At 55.5% G+C, this 15796-nt stretch overlaps 9 protein-coding genes across 9 annotated transcripts; 3 read left to right on the top strand and 6 right to left on the bottom strand.

Annotated features, from left to right (window-relative positions):
• Positions 1 to 119: 119 nt before the first annotated feature.
• Positions 120 to 4210, bottom strand: VTN31DRAFT_1513 (uncharacterized protein; the record flags this gene model as incomplete). Its single annotated transcript, XM_069401579.1, has 7 exons — positions 120 to 164; positions 222 to 520; positions 579 to 3312; positions 3367 to 3600; positions 3651 to 3756; positions 3810 to 3926; positions 3999 to 4210. The coding sequence occupies 7 exons, from the start codon at positions 4208 to 4210 to the stop codon at positions 120 to 122; spliced, it is 3747 nt and encodes a 1248-aa protein (XP_069264369.1).
• Positions 4211 to 4607: 397 nt separating this feature from the next.
• VTN31DRAFT_1512 (uncharacterized protein) lies at positions 4608 to 5133 on the top strand (the record flags this gene model as incomplete). Its single annotated transcript, XM_069401578.1, has 2 exons — positions 4608 to 4925; positions 4993 to 5133. The coding sequence occupies 2 exons, from the start codon at positions 4608 to 4610 to the stop codon at positions 5131 to 5133; spliced, it is 459 nt and encodes a 152-aa protein (XP_069264368.1).
• A 243-nt stretch (positions 5134 to 5376) lies between these two features.
• VTN31DRAFT_1511 (uncharacterized protein) lies at positions 5377 to 5879 on the bottom strand (the record flags this gene model as incomplete). The annotated part of the gene is made up of 5 exons (XM_069401577.1): positions 5377 to 5476; positions 5556 to 5568; positions 5627 to 5689; positions 5753 to 5768; positions 5823 to 5879. The coding sequence occupies 5 exons, from the start codon at positions 5877 to 5879 to the stop codon at positions 5377 to 5379; spliced, it is 249 nt and encodes an 82-aa protein (XP_069264367.1).
• Positions 5880 to 6289: 410 nt separating this feature from the next.
• On the top strand, positions 6290 to 6876 carry VTN31DRAFT_1510 (uncharacterized protein; the record flags this gene model as incomplete). The annotated part of the gene is made up of 5 exons (XM_069401576.1): positions 6290 to 6356; positions 6491 to 6521; positions 6581 to 6662; positions 6725 to 6788; positions 6842 to 6876. The coding sequence occupies 5 exons, from the start codon at positions 6290 to 6292 to the stop codon at positions 6874 to 6876; spliced, it is 279 nt and encodes a 92-aa protein (XP_069264366.1).
• Positions 6877 to 7219: 343 nt separating this feature from the next.
• On the bottom strand, positions 7220 to 8046 carry VTN31DRAFT_1509 (uncharacterized protein; the record flags this gene model as incomplete). The annotated part of the gene is made up of 2 exons (XM_069401574.1): positions 7220 to 7903; positions 7987 to 8046. 2 exons carry the CDS (start codon positions 8044 to 8046, stop codon positions 7220 to 7222), a joined length of 744 nt encoding a protein of 247 aa, XP_069264365.1.
• A 770-nt stretch (positions 8047 to 8816) lies between these two features.
• On the bottom strand, positions 8817 to 10331 carry VTN31DRAFT_1508 (uncharacterized protein; the record flags this gene model as incomplete). The annotated part of the gene is made up of 1 exon (XM_069401573.1): positions 8817 to 10331. The coding sequence occupies one exon, from the start codon at positions 10329 to 10331 to the stop codon at positions 8817 to 8819; it is 1515 nt and encodes a 504-aa protein (XP_069264364.1).
• Positions 10332 to 10945: 614 nt separating this feature from the next.
• On the bottom strand, positions 10946 to 11866 carry VTN31DRAFT_1507 (uncharacterized protein; the record flags this gene model as incomplete). The annotated part of the gene is made up of 3 exons (XM_069401572.1): positions 10946 to 10981; positions 11037 to 11465; positions 11522 to 11866. 3 exons carry the CDS (start codon positions 11864 to 11866, stop codon positions 10946 to 10948), a joined length of 810 nt encoding a protein of 269 aa, XP_069264363.1.
• A 389-nt stretch (positions 11867 to 12255) lies between these two features.
• On the bottom strand, positions 12256 to 13690 carry VTN31DRAFT_1506 (uncharacterized protein; the record flags this gene model as incomplete). The annotated part of the gene is made up of 2 exons (XM_069401571.1): positions 12256 to 13523; positions 13594 to 13690. The coding sequence occupies 2 exons, from the start codon at positions 13688 to 13690 to the stop codon at positions 12256 to 12258; spliced, it is 1365 nt and encodes a 454-aa protein (XP_069264362.1).
• Positions 13691 to 13838: 148 nt separating this feature from the next.
• Positions 13839 to 14390, top strand: VTN31DRAFT_1505 (uncharacterized protein; the record flags this gene model as incomplete). Its single annotated transcript, XM_069401570.1, has 1 exon — positions 13839 to 14390. The coding sequence occupies one exon, from the start codon at positions 13839 to 13841 to the stop codon at positions 14388 to 14390; it is 552 nt and encodes a 183-aa protein (XP_069264361.1).
• Between the last annotated feature and the right edge of the window lie 1406 nt (positions 14391 to 15796).

Here is a 15796-nt window from a genome sequence, read left to right as displayed (position 1 = left end):
CTTTGCAACAGGCTATACAAACACAACAGAACAAAGAACAGAAGAGTAGAACAGGAAACCAACAATTGATCAAGGTTCAAACTACAGCCGCGAACAGCATCGATTATCTCATATATACTTTACGGCGTGGCTCGGCTCATGCTAATAAGCCGCTTGACACCGACCTGACCGACAGTTAGCATCAACACGTGTAGAGACTGAGTTCAGAAAAGAAGACTCACCATCCAGTTACCGCACTCATCTGTCCGATTCGTCAAAATATCGACGTGAATGTTCTTCGCGGTCTCGTAGTCTCGCGCCTGGATGGCTTTGGCCAGCTCGACCATGTCGTTCACCGTCTGCGGCTTCAGAAGATCGTCGTTGTTGAGGTGGTCGAACAGAATGTTGAGTCGCCGCTCCGCATCGTCGACCTGCGCCTTGAACGACGACGGTGCGCGGGCCTTGACCCGCTGCATGTCTGCGGACAGAATCTCATAAATGGGTCTGGCATGGGCCGGTATGTGTGACCGGTCACCAGGAGCTGCAGTTGATGGAGTTAGTCGGTATGATCCTGAGTGTGTTAAGACGAGGATACTCACGGTATTTTGGCGGCGGCGGCGCCGCAGCCTTCTGCTGCGACTGGGCCGTCCCAGGACGAGAATCCTGCTGCGGAGCCGCAGTGGGAGGCGTTTGGGGCGGGCGAGACGCTGGTGGTGGCCCACCGGCCGGCGCATACGGACCTGAGGGCGCAGGCGGCTGTTGAGGGGCCTGTTGTTGGAATTGCTGAGGCGCATACGGCCCACCTTGCGGCGGCGGCGCCACGGGCGGACGGCTTTGTGACGGAGATTGCGACTGCGGTGCAGAACTCGGTGTATATCGGTTGCTAGGGGGCGCAGTGGACGACGGTGGCGCATTGTACGGCGACGGCCCGCGCGGGATCGGTGGAGGGACGGCGGCGCTCGGTGCGGCGGGTCCTGGCTGCGGAGCATACGGATTGAATGGCGCCGGGGGAGGATTGGACGAAATCGATGAGGATCGGGTAGGCGCGGTTGGAGGCGACGTCACTCGTGGAGGCGGCGCCGGTCCCTTGGGCGGCGGCGGCGGTGCCTTTGCTCCCGCTCCAGCAGGAGGCGGGCCAACCGGCGGCGAACCGGCGCCAGCTTGAGGCTGCTGGTTCGGGAACGGGCTGCTGATCACCCCCGCGGGAGTTCCTCTCCGCGATTGCTTGCTGGTTCCAAATCCCTCCGGGAGATCGTTCCAAGCGGGCAAGTTGGTCGCCGACGCGTAGGACGTCACCGCCGGAGCGCTTGGCGACTGATTGTACGCTCGGGGAGGAGGAACCGTCTGAGAAGGAGCGCCGAACGTTTGCGGTGGCGGCCCTGGAGGCTGCTTCGACGGCTGAGATGAATGGTACGAATAGGCAGCGACCGAAGCGTATGGATTCGCTTGTTGTGTTGGTCCCGCTGCCGTGGTCACTGGTGGAGCGTACGGACCAGTCGTAGCAGCCGGACTGAAGGTTGGCTGAGGAGGTTGATAGATGTTGGACTGAACAGGCGGGGTCGGCCTCGTCTGCTGAGCGACCTTGGGTGCAGTCGCCTTCCTCGTTGCCAACTTGATGCGGTTTCGAGCAACTTCCGCCTCGCCGTGCTTGTCTGGAACGAGGTTCAAGTACCGCTCCGCGACATCCAAACGGCCGTGCGACGCCGCAACGTCCGCGTACTCCACGTACTTGTCGTACAAAACGGCGAGCTTCCAGTCCCCTTCCTTGTGGCGGTCGGTGTCCTGATAATTCGTGACCTCGCGGAAGATGGTCACCTTCTCGATGAAGTTCTGGAGCGCCCGAACGTGGACGGAGAAGCGGGAATCGTCCGTCGCCTGAGCAATGTCCTCATTTTCCTTCTCCCGATACTCCTCGAGCCAGATGCCCACCACTTTTTCCAGCTTCGATCCGGCTAGATAACAGAACGAAGCGTCTTTGCGCGCGGATTTGTCGGAGTTGAGCTGGAACTGCTCTTCCAGGCGGTCGCCGAGCGCCTCGCACAGATCCGGAAACTCCTTCTCATCGGCATAAGTGCACAGAGTCGCCATGGCCTCTTTCCAATTCGACAGATCGACATTGTAGACCACATCCCACAGGTTCTTGCCGACAATCGAGGCCAGCAAGCGCACGTAGTTTGGTCTATCGCTTTCCTTGGAGAAGTACGCGTCTTGCACTTTTTCAATGCATTTCTGGCCTCCGCAGATCGCGATCATAAAGGCGTCGGATAGTCGGCCTTCTTTAAGGGCAACGTCGAGAGCCTGCTCGAACCGTCCGGAGAAAAGCGCGCGTGTGATCCGTTTATCGGCATCGGACTCCGTGCCATTGAAAATGTGGAACGGGTTGTTGGTACGAGCGCCCTTCGATGCACCCAGGTCGGACAAAAAGTTGTCTTCCCCAGGTGCAGGCGTGTCGAAGATGGACTGGAGCCGCTTATGCCTCCTTGGTTTGGATTCTGCCGACGGAGTCTCCGGAACGCCATTTGTTGTTTCTTCTTTCAGCTCCAATTTGGCCAAGCTATCTGCCGCCTCGTCCGCTTCGTCAGTGAAACCCAGGTACGCGGCAAGTCCCTTGCGTGGGTTCTCGCCCACCAAGGCCTGCATAACCTTCCAATCCGCTTTTTCTTCCTCGGACTGGGCGCTCTCAATGCGCGACTCGCAGATGTTCCGGAGATTGCCTTCCTTGAGGGCGGCCTCGAACTGCTCCGTTGCGGTACCGATGCTGGAATCGACTTCGAAGGGTGTGATCCGGACCTTTGACGTTCGCCCTCCGCTCTCGGTCAATCCGACGGAGATGACCCGACCGCCGAAGCCAAAGGACACCGACGCTGGTCTCTCCAGCCATTTCGGGGGCTTGGGCAGGGAGAAGCTCGACACTTGAGGGCGGGTTTGCGCGGTGGCAAAGAAGTCCTCCCCATCCAAGGCCTGAGTTTGGCTGGCCGCAGCCTTGGTCGCCTCTGTGCTAGTGTTTTGAATCGTTTGCACAGAGATCTTGCCATCGAACGACGCTGTAGCAAAGAAGTTGGGGTTGTGAGGGTTCCATCGAGTCTGGAAAGTCCAGTTGGTGACGATGGGGAACTCCCCGTAGGCCTCTCCAGTTTGTGGATTCCAGCAAATCGTGCGGTTGTCTTTGCCGGACGAGAGCAGCAAGCTTGGATCCTGTGCACACCAAGACAGCGACAGAACCCCGGACTCGTGGCCTCTGAGAACCCGCTCGGGGGCTTGGGAATTACGAAGATCCCAGACGAGGATCAGCGGATCGGACTCGAGCGGCACTGCCGTGATGAGTTTTGTGGGCTTGTCCAAAGTCAGTCCACGGTTCTTTCAGGCAGTGGGAGCCGGCAAACGTACCTTTTCAGGGTCCCACGCCACGGCGCTCACGGATTTCCGGCCCAAGTTATTCAGCGTCAGGCTTTCTTTTCTACTCTTCACGTCCCATACTGTTACGAAGCCGGCGCTTGACCCAGTCACCAAGATGTGGGCGACCCTCTTGTTCCAGTCAAGGCATTCGATGTCGTCCGGGCGCGCATTGGTGTTTCCCAGCCGGAACGGATTATCGGTGTTGTTCAGGTCGGAAATGAAGAGCTAGAAACCCCTCAGTACGGCTCGTGGATCCCAGGACTTGACAAACTAACCTCTCCTTTCGCACCTCCGGTAGCGAGGAGGTTGGTGTGTCTGGGGTTGAACTGTAGCGACTTGATGGCTCCAGAGTGCTTCTGCGTCTGCGAAACCAAGGAATCACTGCAGACCTGTCAGCCGCGAAACGGATTCCGCCGAAAAACCGCATCACCCACCTGTCTCCGTTCAGGAGCTTGTCCGCATCCCAGAGATGCAACGAGCCACTTTCCAGGGCACCGGCGATGATTCCGCGCTTGCTCTCGTCGTATTCGGTCCAGGCGATGTCATTGAAGCTATTCACGGTCGCCAATCAGCCGCCGAAAAAGAAAAACAGCAAACCAGCTAGTGATCTGGTATCCACCAACCCTGCATCTGTCGCGAACTTGGCCACGGGCTGCAAGTCGGCACCTGGCTGCAACGGACGATCGAGGGCGAGATCCCAAAGCTCGAGATTGGTCTCATTGGAAAAGTCAAAGTCGACGGCGCCGGCGCGCGTTCCGGTGGCGATCAGAGGCGCCCCGGTGCCGGGAGACCAGGTGAAAGTAGCCGTGCGCGGGATCTCCCTGACACGCACCATGGCGACGACGGGGCAGGGGAGTTGTGGTTCAAGGGTAGGTTTGGATCAACAATGGTTCATCTGAGAGTGCAACAGAAGCAATTAAAACTGAATAATAAGACCTTGAGGTCTTAGCAAGCACCGAGAGACATGCGACGGTGCTGGATTCGAGAATGGATGGCAGCGAGCGCTTTCGTAGTTCTTGGTCGAATCTACAAGCTGGCCTCTCGATGCGATGATCTTGGGCGGGAACTTGGGCTGGCCCGCGCTAGGCCCGATTCGTGGATTGATGCCTTAGGCAAACACGTGATTCAAAGTGAGACGAACAATTCGTTATCTACTATGTAACAAACATCGGGGATTATTGATATTGGCACGTTTCTCGTTTACGGCAAAGGTGCAGAATACCAGCACGACCATGTCGGAAACCGCGCGCCTCAAAGCCACGGTGTACGTGGGCGGCCTCGACCAAGCGGTCACGGAGCAGACCCTCACCAAGGCCTTTATTCCATTCGGCGACATTGTCGACGTGACGCTGCCCAAGCCGGATCCGCCGTCCACGGACCGACATCGAGGGTTCGGCTATGTCGAGTTCGAGTCGCCTCAGGATGCTAAGGAGGCAATCGACAACATGGACCAGAGCGAGCTCTACGGACGGATTATTAAGGTTGCGCAGGCCAAACCGCAGAGGGATGCCAACGAGGGTCTAGGAAGCAAGACGGCGATTTGGGAACAGGTACTATTGCACATGTTATCTCGCTTTGAAGTCATTATGAGAAGGTAGGGACTGACTATTTACTCAGGAAGGGTATTTGGCCAAGTACGCGGTCAGCGAAGAGGACCGGCAAGCAGCGGCCCAAGCGCGTCAACAAGCGCACGGCCGCCCGGCAGACCCGATGGAAGGGTTGGAAGGTCTGGACGTTGCCGGGCCCAAGCCGGAATAATCCCGCACACAAAGTCAGCAGGAGAAGAAGGAGAAGAAGAATCAACGTCCTCAATTCAAAAAAAGAACCGCAATGGATCTCCTATTGCTACATTGCAGCCTTCGCCCATTGCCAGCCACCCTTCATCATATATTTACAGAAGACGCCGTGGCAGTCTATGGAGATTGCTTTCTTTCCCAAACTCTGCACATCCGCCACGATCCCAGCCAAATGCGTCACTTCCCTTCCCTCGGTGCCAGATCTTCAGTGACCCCGGTCCTCCGGCTTGCTGCGGGACAGGCGCAGAGTCTTGTCCGACGTGAGCTTGTGAATGCTCGAATAGATGCCGGCGCCGACGGCGACACTATACGGGCGGACGCGTCAGCTCGACTAAACAAATTCGAACGGCAACGCCACGTCGTGGCTGCGAGAAGAGGGTTTACCTCAGGACAATGCCTGTTATATAGCAGTTAGAATCGGCCAACAAACAATAATGTGTTGCAAGCGAGCTTACCAAGAGGGATCAACTCCGCAGGGATCCGCTTCAGCATACGGAGGCGTTGAGAGATGGTGTGAGCTAGAGGCGCAATCAGTAGTCAGTAAGCAGGGCAATTGTAGAACATCAACAAGTTCATCGTACCGCTCTGGTCCTCCTTCTACAAAACCGGGTCAGTCACATCGTACGATGAACAATTAGAGCACAAACATACCGGAGCGGCGAACCGGGCGAGCGTGGGACGCATGCCGAAAACGCGAGTGGGATGCATTTTGACAGCAGCGCAGAGAGGAGTTGAGAAAGCGCGACAAGGAATCGAGCAGGAGTCGGCCGAATGGAGTGGACAATGGAAGCTCTTGGTCGCGAGCAACTGGAGGTCGAATCACAGTGGCATGAGGTAATTCGCTGGCGCGAGAGAGAGAGAGATTCGGGTGTCGGGAAAAAGAAATCCCTGAGCCACGAGTGGCTGGAAATACCTGTGGCTTTACCATTACGTAACCAATAGAAATCTCGCTAAACCATTCTCGGCGTTTGGTAGCAAGGTCATTCCACCCGGCTGTTTCGGTTAACCTTCTCTTGATCGATCCTCTCTGATCCCAAGCGGCTTTTCGTTGACAACCCCGTCGAGTGCTGTTCGAACCAATTCTTTGTTCGAGTCGTTCACTCCGCTAGACCGTCAAAATGGCGCCCATTCCGGAGCTCGACCCCGATGAGCCGATGGAGACCAAGCCCTTCAAGTTCGTGACAGGTGAGTTGGTTTCGATCCAAACCTCTGTGTACCATGCAGACAGACATACTAACGTCGTCGCAGCTGGTATGTGACGTGATCTTCGCCGACAGCGCGTCTCGAAATGCGGCGCGATGACTAACCTCGCCCGACAGGTTACGACGCTCGCTTCCCTCATCAGAACCAGTACGCTCCATCCCCAATCTCAATGTTTACCGAGGACGGATCGACTGAAGATCAAGCAGGACCAAGCACTGCTGGCAGAACTACGTCGACTACCACAAGTGCATCAACGCCAAGGGCGAGGACTTCCGCCCCTGCCGGCAGGTAAGATTCGGCTTTCTCTAGCTGGGCTTGTTTCGGGGGGGACTGGTGACTGACGTGGATAGTTCTATCTGGCTTATCGATCCCTGTGCCCCAAATCTTGGACCGATCGATGGGATGATCTGCGTGGTATGTAGCCGACCGTCCAGCCCGTGTCCATGTTTTCACTGACATCCGTCCAGAGGCCGGCAACTTCCCTGCTCGCCTGGACAAGTAAACTTGACAAACTTCATGGACCATTTCTGTATTCTAGCTCAATAGAGAAGAAGTGGAATTTGTCGAGGTCTTGATGAAAGGGAAGTTGTAAATAGCGTGCTTTCACGAGAGAATCCATGAATTTGGGTGATTCTGGACGATTATTGCATTGTATCCGAGATCAAGTCTATCAACACATCTAGCGAGTAATCTACATGACTCGTTTTTAGATACCGGATAACATGCACAATGTACACGGAGACAGAATATCCACACCACAAAAATAACGCCTGGAAATGTGCATCGCTGCTGACCCAAAGGTTGCTTGACTCGAGGGAAACACAAAAAGGCAAAACGCAAATCGATCAAGACCCCACGAGCATGCGATAGATCTTCTTATGCTGCTCCAAGAAAATGAAAGTCGCGATCGTATGCGGGCCCAGACGGATAAAACTCGGCACCCAGCCCCGGAACATCCACATCCAGCCCTCCTTCCGACTGACATCGCGAATCAGCGCGACGATTCCCGAACGGGACTCCGCGGGACCCGCGCTCATCACGCGCGTCTTGATAACATCCACGGGACTGCACACCGTCGTCGCGACGAAGCCCGCCAGCATGGACGAGACGAAATGCGTGGTTATGGTGTCCGGCATCCCCAACATATCGAGACAGACGCGCTTGAACGAGTCGTACGAGACGAGCTGCGAGGCCGTCATGAGCACGGCGCGCGCGGAGTTGGGCCACACGCCGCGGAAGAGACTGGCGGGACCTTCCTCGCGCACCATGCGGACGAGCCCGTCGAAGGCGTGTCGGTAGTTGCGTCGCTGGGCGGGCGGTAGCGCGGCGTCGTTCTGCATACGCACGTTGACCACGTCCGCCGGGTTGCCGGCCAGGCCGCCGAGGAACCCGGAGAAGCAGCCCATGCTGAGCAGCGTCCAAGTGCTGGGCGGCGGGGAGTCGGGACGCGTGAAACGGGTCTTGAGCTCCTCGTACACGCCAAAGCGGGTTGTGGAGTAAGTCATTTGCCGCAGAAGGGACGCGGAGAGCTTCCAAGCAAAATCGAATCAGTATTTTCTTTGGTTTTCTGTTTTGCTTTTTCTCCTTCTGCCTTGAAACTGCAGGTACATACACCGCTATACAGCCCAAACACGCCATTGTTCTTGAGAATATGAACAAACGTCCCGAGCATCGTCTGCGGAGCACCAGGGCCCCGAGCTTGTAACCGGACCTATTCCCGCCATTTCCGTCAGATCGCCATTCCATCAACCGGGGGTTCTCGACTTCCTCTGGGTGTACCTTGACTGAATCGCGCATTGATCAGCATGCAAATCGCAAGATTTAAAATCCCAGAAACAAGCACTCACCAAGGTCCAATGGATGCGTGACAGCGGCTGCACAACATGACGCAGACCCTCCGAACCAGAACGGATAATGAATTTTCTTGGAGCTTGTCGGCTGGGTTTTCTGCGACGACATGGTAGTAGTAGGACTAGAAGGGGCCGTTACTTCGGACTTGACAGGTGTGCCCGTTGCCATTGCTGCGTACGCCGGGCTGCAAGCCGGCGCATGAATTCGAACGAAAAACAAAAAAAAACGATTATTTACAGAAGAAATTGATAGAACAAGAGAGCTTGCTGTCTCATTTTCTCTCTGGAAGGCAGACCTTGAATTTCATACCGACTTCGGCTGAAACAGGGCTGCCACTTAACCAATGGTTTAACCTAGGAATTTAACTTAATTAAGCTTAGCGAAGTTGAGCATTTCCCGTTATGGTTATAGGCTCAATGCTCGGCCCGATGCCGCCGATCCGTCATATCCATGGTCAACTGTCGTAGTGAGACGACCGTCCATCACATCAAGCCTCCTTCGAAGGAACAACCTCATGTTCCCCGTAAATCTTCGCCCGCGTCAAATAGAGAGTAGTGGACATTTCTACCTTACAATACTGTACATATCATATCATCGCAACTCCACTCCAGCCCTCTCTACCAGCTTCTCCCGGACTTTCTCATGCAGCTCATTGACCTCCTTGTTGGTGAGAGTCCGCTCCAAACTACGGTAGTTGATGCGATAGCAGAGACTCTTGCGGCCGGTCTTGGGGTGAGTAAATTCATCTACGAGCCGCACGTCTTCCACAAGATCACCCGCCACGTCACGGACAATCTCCATAACATCGTTCTCATGGAGCGGGACGACACCGCCAGCGCCGCCGCTGGCCGACCGCAGCCAAAACGCCACGTCCTTGTAGCAGGCGGGATGCTTAGAAAAGGGCTCAAAGCGGGTGATGCGGCCCGCGGAGAACTGCGACAGGAACCGCTCGTCTCGAGACCAGAACAGGCGGATGTCCGGGATGTTGAAGAGCAGCATCGCAATCCGCTCGAGGCCCAGACCGAACGCGAAACCGATCCGGTCCGGCACGCCCGAGTTGATCAGCAGCTCCTGCTTGACGATGCCGCAGCCGAGCATCTCCAGCCAGTCCCCTTGCCAGAACACCTCGAGCTCCCACGACGGACTGGTGAATGGGAAGTAGGCTTCAACCCAGCGGACCTTGAGCGGTTCCTTGGCCGCGTCGGCACCCGCGACTTTGGCCGCTTCGGAAAAGATGGTCACCACCATCTGCTCGAGCGACCGCTTAAGCCCCGCTGCCATCGCCTCCACCTCCTCGAGCGAATGATGCTGTGATTGCAGTGGGTTCCGCTCCGGATGGACGGTCGGGTTTGGATCCTCGACCTCGACATCGTGCCGCGGGATCGCTCGCACGTCTTCCCAGATCTTAGCCGCCATATCCGACGCGCTCATGCCGGCCTCCCGCTTCCAGATGCGAGCACCCTCCATCTGATGGAAAACCGGGTAGTGGCTGCGGTCGATCGCATCGCGCCGGTACACGTCCGCCGTCACGGTATACCCGGACAGGCGTGGATCCCGCTCGCTCTCCCTAGCGATAAGCCGAAAGTAATCCGCCTGATGCGCACTGGTATGCGTCCGTAGTACCGTCTTCTCATTCACGTAGTACGTGTCCGTTCGACTGCGGCCCGGGTGGTCGGCGGGGAAGCCCAGGACGTCGAAGTTCTGCGCCGTGGTCACCACGGGGGACTCTTCGACGAAGTTGCCGTACACGGGCGCGGCGAATTGGCTCTCAATCAGCCGGCGCGTGATCGCCAGCGGGTGGTTCTCTTCGAGGTAGAGTCGGCGGCCGATATGGGAGAGAATGGTCGGCGAGGTGTTGGTCCATTCGTCCGTTGGGTACGACCGACCTTCAATGGTAATGTGGGATCTCCTCGAGGTCGAGAATGTGCGGATTGCCTTGGGTTGACCATTCCGCAGCTGTGACGGGAAATAGGAGCTCGAGTTGCATGATGGAGAGTAGAATTTTGGCGCCCACACCGAGAACGGCGCTATCCTGCGTGCTGAGGTCGCAATGGACCATCGAGCGCGGGGGACGCGCAGGGCGCACCCTGCGGCAACGGATCGCATAGTGTTGGCTCCCGAGGAGCAAAGTTCGCGTCCGCAACCACGGCGTTGCTTCGTCGAGTCCTCGAGGATCCGTATATTTCCCGGCACGGAGGAACGTATTTCCGGTAGGTATATCCAGAAGTTCAAAACTTCCAGAAATACGAATCATAGTTAACTAGTAAGTGTAGGTTTTCTTGTTTACATGCCTGTTCAACTGCTCATGCTGCGCATTCCAATTCAATACAGAGTTCAGGCTGTGAAGCTTCCATTTCATTATTAACAGCCAGTTTTGCCGAGTACCCCAACTCCAGTCTATGTTTCCGATAGGAACACAACGAAGTTCAACCGCACATCGTCACAGGCTTTTAATGCATCGATGCGAAGTCACGGATGCCGGAACAAGCGACACAAGCAAACGAAAATTGCGCCATAACGCGCCATGAGAGAGGAGTGAGTAATACAAAACGGGGAAACAGGTATAATACAAGATGACGGATCATCAGTGATAAGAGAGCCGTTCAACCGGATTAAAATGACGCCATCGAGTCATCAGTCGTTGCCCGCCGAAAGGTAGTTGTAGTGTACAATTCGAGCACAAAGGACGAGGTGGGATAGGAGAGAGCGTTGAACCGTATTTACGACGAGTTCTTCACAACGCCAACCTTGGCAGCCTGCAAAATTGTCAGTCTGAACACGAACAATTCCACTCGAGAAGGACAATCTTACCCTCAAGACACGTCCGTTCAGAATGAAGCCCTTGCACTGCACATGCATGATGTCTCCATCCTCCTTGTCTGCGGCCTGCGCCATGAAGGTGGCCTCATGCAGCTGAGGGTCAAATTTCTGGGGCTTTCCATCCTCGCCCGGCTGGCCAGGGTCGTACCGCTCCAACCCGTGCTTCTTGAGGGTCGACATGAGAACGGTCTCCGTCATCTTCAACCCTTCGTACAGATCCCGCAGTTCACTGTTCAACTCTGCATGATCCGGAGTCACCTTCTCCTTGGGGACCGTGGCCAGAGCCCGTTCAAAGTTGTCGATGGACTCGAGCAGGTCGGTCGCAAATCGCTGAATGGCAAAGTTTCGGGCAGCCACCATTTCCCGCTTGGTCCGCTCTTGCAGGTTGTGGAAATCGGCCACGGAGCGAAGATACCGATCCTAGGTCTCGTTAATACACCCCACCACTCAGGCACGCCTGTTCCCGCTGTACGCACCTTCAGATCAAGGATTTCCTTATTCTTTGCCTCCAATTGCTTCTTGAGCTGTTCTTCGACCGACTCGGTCTGCGCGCCAGACTCCGCCCCTTCCTTCGCCTCATTCACCTCCTTCTGCGCCCCCTTATTTGCCTCGTCCTTCTTCTGCTCCTCTTTCTTGGCCTCTGAATTGGCTTGACTCTCAGTCGAGTAGAATCGAGGCAGCGGTCGGAAGGAAGATTGTCGAGCCGGCTGTGTCCATCTCTGCACGGCGGAAGGTCGTGTGCTGATGGGACATGACGAACGCGCCGACCGCGAGAGCAATTGCACTGCGCGACTTTGTCGCAGAACTGTTCTTTGCAACATGATGACCTGGTAGTATGGACTGAAGATACAAGCAACTGCTTGCGGCCAAGAACGAAAGTTCAGAATCAGATAATGGTACTCTTTGAAATCGACGTAATAATTCTTCGATGCTTGTCGGAAGTTGATTTTTTGCCTTGCCAAGCCAAATTGCTTGAGATGGCTTATATAATCGGAGCTAACCTCCGGAGACTCAGTGACGACGATTTCAAGTCTGAAAACGGTCCCTCAGGCCTCCGGATCGCATGACGGCGGATTGCATGATCAGAAGATCATTCAAGATGTAGACTACTTTTACCCCAATGCACAAATAATAAATTTTGATACTGTCAGAAGATGCAATATGTACAATCGAACCGAACCGTCTAGATACAACGCCTGGACACCCAAAATCACTCGCGCTCCATTGTGTACGCCGAATCCCGCAGCCCATGCATATTCCTCATCTGCCGTTCAATGTCCACCAGCAGATCTGACATGTTGACGTCCGCAAATACTTGCGAGTCCGCGTAGATCTTGACCGACTCCTCGTCTCGCGTCAAATCGATGGCCCCATCGTTCTCGTCCTCTTGCACCGGGCTCTCGGGAGGAGTCTGTTGCTGCTTGTCGACGGGCGTCTGACCGGTCAGCGCGATGTGTTCCAGCAATCTCTTGCTGATGTATGCCCGTCGATCCTCCACTTGCTCGAGCTTTGTGTGCCATTCATCGATGGAGTGGTCGAGCTCCCGTAGAGCCTCCTCCTGTCGCAGTAGGCTCTCCCGGCAGATCCCAGCGAGTCGCGGGGATCGCAAGTAGGCGATCTTTCGACGCTGGAGATCGTTGCGACCGTCCCGGAGGGATCGATACGTCTTGCGCAGATATTCACAGCGCTCACTGAGCACCCGGAGCTCCTGCACTATGGTCAGCTGCTGCGTACTCGGTGGTGGTGAACTGGCCGGCAGAACGCTTACCCGTGTGAGCTGCTTGATCTCGCCCTGCGAGAGACGTCCAGCCTGCTGCGTGTCCTGCTTTTCAGCCTTCTCGGGCAGTGAAGTCTCTTCTATTTTGGACGAACTCCACATAGGCTCCACGGGAGACATCTCTGGAAGTGGTTCCATTGCGAACCCAGCCTCCTTGGCTCCATCCTCTTTCAAGCGTGGATGACTGCGCTGTGACCGACGTCGGGTCAAACCCAAAGCTTCCCCCTGCGGCGTATTGGGTCGACTACTGGGTCGATCTTGCATTTTCTTGTTCGTAGGGAACAATCGGAGTCTTTCGGGTTTGTCCGCCGTTGCACTCGCTGGGCCGGGGCTGCCACGTTCCCTGCTGCCTGGCCGCGAGTTCGATCCACTTCCCGATGGCGGCACCTGTCCCCTTTGCCGGGACTCGGGCCGGCTGATCGGTTGGCTAAGTTTCCCATTCCCTGTCCCTGGCCGATGGCTCGTGGTGGATGCCGATCTCCGCAGCGGCTGCGGGGCGTTATATTTGAACCCGAGCCGTAGATTCCCCTGCCGCTTCGCGGAAGACAATCGCATCTGCATCCGAGGGGACTTGGGCGGTACGGCCGGCGGGATCTCGTCTACAGGCTCCGGAATATCTAGTACCTTGACATCCCGTGAGACTTGCTGCTCGGGAGCGCTGTTTGACCGTTCATGGATGGGAAATCGCCCGGGGATGGTCGCTGCGGCAAGGCCGATGGTGGTTAGCCTTATGACTATCAAATGCTGCCGTTCCGCGCTGGTACCACTTACGGGAATCCATGCAGTAGTCCGGCACGCGCCGCGAGGACATCAAGTCCAATTCCGGCACGCTGGCTTTTCGCCTGGCCGAGAGCGGTTTTGGCTCCATTGACAACCCTACGGCCGAGTTGATCGAGCCTGGGATCAACTAGGTTGATGATGATGTTGAAGGGTGAGTCCGGGAGCGACATGGATATGGAGAAACGAGATTCAACAGCAGCTATTAAGGTGACACATTGTTGACCAGCCCTTTTACAATGATGCAGCCATGCAGGACGCTACGCATGCCAAGGAAAGTCTCGAATACAATGGCAACGGTGATCGATCCAGTTCTTGCCAAAATTAGCGTTGATTCCGGTTGGATCGGGCTCATCGGAGCGGCCTTGGGATTTGATACTGGACTTGGACTGGCTTTGCGGAGACCGGCGGTGCGGCTCCCTAACGCTCTAGCCAGGTCTTCGGAGCATGTTCACTTGTTTCGCAGGAGGACAAGCATGTGCTTGCTGATAGGAGAAATGCATTTCAATTCTTCTTTGGTGCCAATCCCCGTGCCATGCATCCGGGAAGCGAGCACGATGCGATCGACGGTCTTGTTTCGGTCCATGGGAATTGAGATTCAGATTATGAATCACATTTGGCCGTCCTTTTTTTTTTCTTTTTCTCGCACTCTCTGCTGCAAGAGCCAGGGCATCAAGACGCACTCGCCTCCTCTTCAAAACGGACTCTGGCACTATCGGGAGACGGGACCGGGGGAGCCAGGGACTCCAGGGAGAGAGGCCCGCCGGCCGATAGCTGACAGGCCAACCTAACCCTAACCATGTCTTTCCCAATCCTGAGAAGACCGTTGCTCGGTCGGTCTCTCCTTGGCATTTCGGACGGACCGTCCCTGAAACTGCCCCTGGTCCACAACTTGGAGTTTGTTTACTCGATTGGGTTTGGAGCTCATCCAGGGTTTTCGCGTCCATATCCACTGGCCACGAGAAGAGTGACCCGTTGACCGTTCGCTGTGAGGGCCTTCAGAAGCCATACCCAAAGAGGAAACACTCGAATTCTGTTTGGGAGAGTTTCCATGCGGAAGACTCGCCTCGACTGCTTGTGTCCAGCGGCAAAGTTTCTTCACGAGCTCTCGCTTCTTGGTCAATTTCTTGCTGTCCAGAAACGCGAGAAACACGAGAAACTCTGTGGATGTCTCAGTCTGATGAAATGCAGTGAGTTTCGTGGCGAGAGTAATACTTAGTTTGTGAGGCCTAGTCCAACTCCAGAAGGATTCCAGTTCGCAGCAGCTGTCGTCTGATAGTACATAAGGGACCTACTCCGTAGAGAGGGAATATCCGCACCATTCTCATCTCCTCGATCTCCCATAAGTCCATCGACCCGACAGACAGGGACACTGGACAGGGCCGATGGAGTCCAGATTGACAGGGGTTAAACTTAGGGAGATTTTTAGGGCGTTGGAAGGCCTGGTCTGTGAGCCGAGAGCAAAACTGCTGCAGGAAGGAGCCCACTTGCCTCCTCGTGGCCTCGTTTTATCCCACACCATTGCTGTTTCACCATGCGGGGGGCTTCTTGCTGTTCTCAGCTGGCACTAGGAGGGTTTTGGGAAAGAACCATCCCGTGTCCATCCCTTCCGCTCTGGGAACTCCGCATGGCAGCGATGATCATCAATTCATGTGTCAAGATGAGATGCGAAAGACCGAATTTGAGTCAACATTGCCGAATGGCACATCGCTAGGCTTGATAAGGAGTGCATACATACGGAGTAGATGGATAGGTTAAAGTTGGATAGCTCCTGTAGTTAGTAGTTAACTATCGGAGATTTTTTTCATTCGACCGTTGCACCGTTGAGCCTGCCTTCGGAAGCATGCTTTCTCGCTTCAGTAGTAGTTAGCCCCTGACTCCTGTCATGGTTGCTGGAGCCTGGAGCAAACCTAACTTAACCAGATTGAGTCTTGACGTCTCCACTTGACATTTTGGGTCGTTTGGACAGTTGACTCTCGACCGCTCGAATCTGTCTCCCGGTCAACGTCAACTGGCGAAACCGAGATGAGTTTCTCGATCATTCTCTGCCTCCACTCGAAATTCTTGTACAGTTGTCCTCGCCTTGGTTGGGTTCGGCAAACTTTACGACCAACTTCTCAGAATTCTGATAGCATACGGAGTACGGAGTATGTATGGGAAGTCGTAATGCAACTCCATCATAGCTGGACCAAATACG

The sequence above is a fragment of the Thermomyces dupontii genome (genome assembly GCF_041956625.1).
Source record: "Thermomyces dupontii strain NRRL 2155 unplaced genomic scaffold VTN31scaffold_1, whole genome shotgun sequence".
NCBI lineage: Eukaryota > Fungi > Ascomycota > Eurotiomycetes > Eurotiales > Trichocomaceae > Thermomyces > Thermomyces dupontii.
Note: the sequence above shows the minus strand (reverse complement) of the source record. Positions and strands in the feature narration are given on the sequence as shown.